General features: G+C 54.7%; 1 protein-coding gene across 1 annotated transcript; it reads left to right on the top strand.

Annotated features, from left to right (window-relative positions):
- The first annotated feature begins 333 nt into the window (after positions 1–333).
- Positions 334–5,592, top strand: LOC102563565 (perilipin-3). Its single transcript, XM_059724495.1, has 6 exons — positions 334–420; positions 2,074–2,152; positions 2,821–3,106; positions 3,927–4,117; positions 4,545–4,673; positions 4,775–5,592. Exons 2-6 carry the CDS (start codon positions 2,090–2,092, stop codon positions 5,168–5,170), a joined length of 1,065 nt encoding a protein of 354 aa, XP_059580478.1. The 5' UTR covers positions 334–420; positions 2,074–2,089; the 3' UTR covers positions 5,171–5,592.
- The last annotated feature ends 734 nt before the right edge of the window (positions 5,593–6,326 follow it).

The raw sequence follows: 6,326 nt of genomic DNA, 5'->3' as shown, positions 1-6,326 counted from the left end.
TCAACACATCCAGGTGCTGTTTCCGCAGGGCTGGGATCCTGAGCAATCTTCCCCTAGCAGCACAATCCCCAGGGGCTGCCCACACAAGCACCCAGCCCAGCTCTGGCCATACCACAGCTCTGCATGAAAAACATCTTCTGCTGCATCCAGTCCCTGGGGGAAGCACCTTCTGGGCTGCTCACAGGGAACAGGGCTGCTCACAGGGACACCTGGGGCTGTCCAGCAGCAAGGCCAGGGCATGCCCGCAGCCCCTTACCCCACCCACATTCCAACCCCACTGGCCAGGGCAGAAAGCTCCCGTGGTTGACTGGTCTGCAGAGCTGTCTGTCATCCCTTTTGCACCCTAGGCAGACATCATCACAGGTACATAAGGTCCCAGCTGGGGCTAGTGCTTGTGCTGCTGTGTGGAGAGCAAGTGAGGTAAGAACTTGGCTGGGGATGTTTGTGGGGTAGGCTCTTATGTTCTGGCTGGTAGCTCTTGTGGTTTTGGTGGTTGTGTACCTTGTGCTGCCTTGCTATGAGCTGTGTTGGTATTTATGCTCTAAAAAGTCCTTGTTGTTACTGCCTAGTGCAGGAGTAATTCTTCTAGGAAAGGCCTGTCCTGCTTCTCTCCCAAGTAGGGAGCACTTGCTGGTCTGAGTGATGGGTTTCTTCAGTGGAAGGAGGTTCTCCAGTGTCCCTCTCTCCTCACTTAACATGAGCTAAACCCTTTCCAGGGTACAAAACTACCACTTTGATTGTAGCTTCTGCCTCCTCCACCTGCAAGCAAAGGACATGCAAGTTTCCATCTCAACTTCCTTTACCTGACCAGAGAGGCTGCTCTGGGATCCCTGCTCCCTATGTGGACAGCAGAAGCAAATGCTGTTAATTAAGCTCAAACTGCCCCACCCTGGGGTCTTGACTCTCTCCACATGAGTGCCCTCTGGAAAGGTGCCCAAACTTTCTGAGTGCCAAAATGGGATGACCTTAAGTTGGGGGGGGGGGGGGGTGAAGGGGATGCCTAAAACATCCACCCTATCTACATGGTGTGTGTGTGTGTGAGATAGGGGAAGCATAGTGCTGCAGGATGCCAAAGGACCTGTGCCCCTCTGCTGCAGAGTGCTGCTGTTGTATTCAGTCTGGGGTTTCTGATGCTTCCTGAAAACCTGGAAGGACAGGCATGGCTGCACATATGAAGGATACTAAGTTGTTGTGTTTCTGAATAGATAGTTATTCTGATTGGCTTTCACTTGGGAGTTGGATTGGTTCAGGTGCACTTCAGAATATGCCTGAGTGCACTTGCATATGTCGTCAAGTGTGAGAGAGGCCATTGCTTGAACAGATTGACTGGATGTAGGGTGAAGCCCACATGGCCTGTCCAGGCATCTTGGGGGAGGAGGGCTGTTTTGCTTCTGCTGCGATGTGTCTTGTTGGCTGCTTGTGCCATGGCTAGGGGAGGTCTGGGGACTATGGGGTGGAGAGGGCATGAGGGGGCTGTGCACAAGGAACCTTCCTGCTGATGGAGAAGGTGGGCCACCTGGAGCCAAGGGGAGCTGGCAGTAGACTGGCTCCATCCATCACTCCAGCTTTAGTATGGCTGGTCCCTTCTCTTGCTGCTCTATGGCAGTGCATGTGGGGGTGGACAGTGACCCAAACCCCCCCCGGCCAAATACAGAAGCAAAGTATAGTCTGTCAGTCTGACCTTGCCCTTGCGCCCATTTGGCAAGATGCTGTCCTTGAGCTTCTCCATGTGGGGCTCATGATTAACCTGGCTCCAAGGCTTGGCAGGATGCAGACACCTGCTTACCAATGTGGCAGTGGCCCAGACACATGGTTGCATGGCCAAGGACCCTGGTGTGCCTGGGTTAAGTGAGTACTTGGGTGGACTGGCTCTCCTATGGCTCCTGCATGAGTGCAAGGTTTCCTTGCCTGTAGCAGAGTGTGTGCACACAGAATGGCTCTTCTCCTTTCAATGGAAGCTGCCTCTACCCAGGATCCTGCAGGACTTTGTTATGTGGGGGTGGGGGCTGCAGCCTCTGGGGCAGAAGACAGTGCAGTCTGCTGAGCTCCTCCCTCTTCTTTCCTGCTTCTCAGTAACTATTCCCCTGCCATGGCCTCCAAGGAGAGTGACCCCCAAGCTGCCATCCCTGAGCCCCAGGTACAGGAGCAGCAGGTAGGTGCATCTTGCAGGGCTGGGGCTGCATACGGGAGGGGTGTTGGGTGGCAGCTAGGGCATGTACACAGGGTGGAGCAGCTAAGTTTGGCTCTGGGAGCTCAAGGCAGTCTGTGTACTGCTGGAACTGGACTGTACCTACCCCAGGGATGTGGAGCAGGGGGCAAACTGGTGATGCACTTGCTGCAAATAATGATGAACATGGAACCAGTGGAGCTTTAAGGAGATCTTGGTGGGAAAGCAAGGGACACAAACACTTCCAAGAGAGCGCCAATTAGGCAGGGGCTGATTATTATTATTAATAATAATAATAATATTTTTTCTTCCCTGTACACCTCTTCTTTCTCTCCCCCTGCCCCTGATTGCAGCAGGCTAGGTGGTTTGCCTGTGGCATAGAGGCAGCAGCACCTCTTGTAGGCCAGAGGGTCCCTGACTGTGTGAGATGGCTGAGACCCAAGTGAGGGTTCTTACCTGGGCTGTAGGGCTTTCTTCCCAGGGGCAAGACCTCCACGAGGAGGCAGTGGAGAGGTGAATGGTGACTGCTGTCTTGGAAATGTCTTAAAGCCAGGTGCAAACCCTGGGAGGAGTAGCCTGTCCCAGGTTCTGCTTTCCTCCCCATACTACCACGTGTCTCAAATACTGAAATTTCTTCTCTCCCTCCCTCCTAGGTGCCTGCAGAGACCAAGGATCTGGTGGCTACTGCAGTTGAGGGGACCAAGGATGCTGTCTGTGGCACAGTCACTGGGGCCAAGGCTGCAGCATCCAGTATGGTGGATGTGGCCAAAGGGGCTGTCCAGGAGGGTGTGGAGATGACGAGATCTGCAGTAAGCAGCAGCATGGATGCCATAATAGGCTCATCCTTGGGCCAGAAGGTTGCAAGTGGCCTGGATGTGGTGCTGGGGAAGTCTGAGCAGTGGGTGGACCACTACCTCCCCATGACAGATGAGGAGCTGGGTAAGGAGTTGGTACGGTACAGTGATCTCCCTGGCATGATGGCACCTGATGGCTTCAACTTGGTTGCCTGCTCCTGTAGTCACTTAGAATAAGCCCCTTCCTGGCTCAGACTCTGACAGTCTTAAGACTGAAAGGGGGGGGGGGGGGGGGAACCTTGATCTTCAAATGTTTCACTTTTTTTATGTGCTGCTGCTGTGCCTGCCCCCCCCCCCCCCATGCCAGGAGCATGGCCATCTAATGGACTGTGTTGGCTCGTACCTGATACCTTTTCATACAGTAGAGGTGCCTGACGGCAGAGCTGTATTAGCCAGGCTGCTGCAGTGCAGGATCCCTCTTGCACTGGAACAAATATGTACATTCCAGTGCAGCACTGCATGTTCACAAATACTAGGCTGGGGGGTCCTGGTGCAGGCTGCCCCAGCATGTGACCAGGCTGTCTCTAGTGAGCAATGTCTGGAGGCCCTTAGTGGTTCCTGATCTCCACCATCTGGGCACCGTGACGGTTGCAGGGGCAGGATGAAGCACTCTCATATGATGGGGCTTGGGTAGAACTGCACAGTTCCCCACAGGTTCTCCAGGTGGAAAGAAGGGAGGCTGTGTTGGTGCTCTCTGGAGACGCTCCAATTCACCCCCTTGCAATTCCTGGTTTCCCTTAGGGTACAAGGCACCTGTGCCATACCTACCCTCTCACTGACTCGCTGTCCCCAGAAACTCCTTTCTTCGGGTTCCTGCTCCTTGCCCAGCCCTAACTCCTGCCTGCCTGAGTCTGCCAGTCCTGGCTGCTCCCCACTTACTGGGGCTGGTCTCTCCTCTCTTCCAGCTGCACTTGCCACCTCTGTGGAGGGGGCAGAGGTGGCTCAGCTGAAGCAGCAGCAGAGCTACTATGTGCGCTTGGGCTCCCTCTCGACCAGCCTGCAGCAGCGAGCCTACCAACACTCCCTGGGCAAGATGAGGCTTGCCAGGCAGAGTGCCCTAGAGGCCCTGGCCCAGCTGCAGCAAGCTGTAGACCTGGTAAGGCTCCCTTCCTGGAGTAACCCTGGCTCCAGCAGCCCAAGGCACTGCAGTTCCAGCAGGAGCTGGCCAGCCTGGGCATGTGCCTAGAAAAGCATACCAGTTTTGGGGGTGGGGGAGTAGTCTAGTGTAGGCAACCTGATATATTTTTTTTTTTTTTTTTTTTTTTTTTTTGGGTGGGTGGGGGGGAGAATAAGGTGGCAAGTGCCCTTTCCTTCCCTGCCTCTCCCTACCCTCAGCCTGCCTAATTTTAAGTTGGCCTCCTGAACCTGCAGCCCAAGGCAGTGCTTGACTTCCTATGGAACCCAGGAATGCTGCTGCCCTGGCACTTCTTCCTCTAGTAGGCATTTATGGGCCCTGGTGCCAGACTACAGAGAATATTCAGGGCATCTTATTCTGTGCTGACCTGTGTTCCCACATGCCCTAGATTGGCTCTGCCAAGCAGGCTGGGGATCAGACAGTGCACAACAGCCAGGAGAAGCTGAAGCAGCTGTGGCTGGAGTGGCGCCAGGGCCAGCCAGGAAGCCATGAAGGGGACAGCACCCCACAGCCTGAGGTAGGACTGTACCCCTGCTCTGGAGCAGCCTGGCCATGCCCTGGGGCAAGTCTTGCCCCTAGGGAGCCTCCTTTCACTCCCTGCTTTGTCTTTCCCTGCAGGAAATGGGCTCCCAGGCTCTGTCCACTGCCCAGACCCTCCTCCAGCATGTGCATGATGCCTGCCAGAGCCTGGTGCCTAGCATCCAGGGGCTGCCAACCAGTGTGCAGGAGCAGGTCCAGCAAGGCTGCCGGCACCTGGGGGAGCTCCAGGCTGCCTTCTCCAGTGCCCCGTCCTTCCAGGAGCTGTCTGAGGGGCTCCTGAGCCAGAGCAGGGAGAAAGTGGCCAAGGCCCGGGAGTGCCTGGATGATCTGCTGGAGTATGTGGCTAGGAACATCCCTCTTACCTGGGTTGTGGGGCCCTTTGCTCCTGCTGCAGCCCCTGCAGAGCAGGTGGAGGAGCCTGTTGCAGAGGGGAAAGTGGAGGAACCTGCAGGGGAAGGGAAGGTGGAGCTCTGAAGTGGTGAACCCTCCCCACCATGGGCAATTCCTATGGAAGGAGAACCCAGTTTTTGTTGAGGGATTTGTGTGTCTTCATTCAGACAGTGAAGGTGGGGTGGGCCTCTGTCTGTCTGATTGGGGTAAGGATCTGCACAATAACCTGCTAGCTTGCCTGGGTTCCCCAGAACAGGCTTTCTTTCCCTTCCCCTCAACTTAGTTGGCCCGTTGGTGTGTTACTAATTCAAAGCTTCTCCAGTCCTAAAGAACATGCCTTCTGGTGTGACTGCTGTTGGCTTTGTGCCGATCTAATCTGGTGTTTGCAGCCTGTTTCCAGTGTGTGCCACCCAGGTTGCAGGGAAAAGAGGTATCCTTCTTGTATTGGCTCTTGTACTTGGCAGAATTGCTGCAGCCACTTGAATAAACACTGCATTGAAAAAACAGCTTTGGCTGCTTCTAGTCTTTCCTAGCTCGAAGAGCAACAGCTGCTGGAGCTGCTCAAGCAGGCTCTCATCCTACCTGAAGGGCTGACTTCCAGGTGGCTTCCTTCCCACTTACGGGGAAGGGAGGGGCTCATTCTGAGTAGGGTCTCGGGTCTCCTTCTTTCCTCAGTTCCCTGGGCACAGGCTTCTCCCAACCCAGCACAGCTCCAGACTCTGCAGAGGAGTGGGAGCCCTCTGTGGCAACATGCATTGAAGCTGCCACTCCCCACCCCTGGCTGCTGCCGGCCTGGAGCTAGATCCATTGCATTAGCTCCACAGCTGCTGCAGGCAGGAAGAGAACCAGCAGCAGCTCTTCAGAAATGAGTTGCTTTATCATCAAAGGTTCCTGCATGGTTCTGTCCTTGACAGCTGCCTTAACGCTTAGTTATGCAGCAGCTGCTATTTATGAAAGTACTTTTTTGGGAGCTCTCTGCTCCGGTCTTCATTGTCTTTCCAAGGAGCTTTTGAAAATACATGCTGCGCACTTAATGTGCTTGCAAGGATTAATCCCAGTGTCTCCTACTTTTCTGCAAGCAGTTCTCGAGGGCTACATCTTTCAACTAAACAACGATTCATTTGGCAGCATCAGAGGAAAAGTGTAAACAGTCCTCTCTGTCTGCCAGTTGGTCTTCCAAAGAGTGCACCAGTACTGTGGTGACCACTGCTGACCAGTCTTCTCCCATCAAGTTGGGGAA

Source organism: Alligator mississippiensis, chromosome 3 (assembly GCF_030867095.1).
Source record: "Alligator mississippiensis isolate rAllMis1 chromosome 3, rAllMis1, whole genome shotgun sequence".
Taxonomy (NCBI): Eukaryota; Metazoa; Chordata; order Crocodylia; family Alligatoridae; genus Alligator; species Alligator mississippiensis.
The sequence above is the reverse complement of the archived record's forward strand: the minus strand, read 5'-3'. Positions and strand labels throughout refer to the sequence as shown.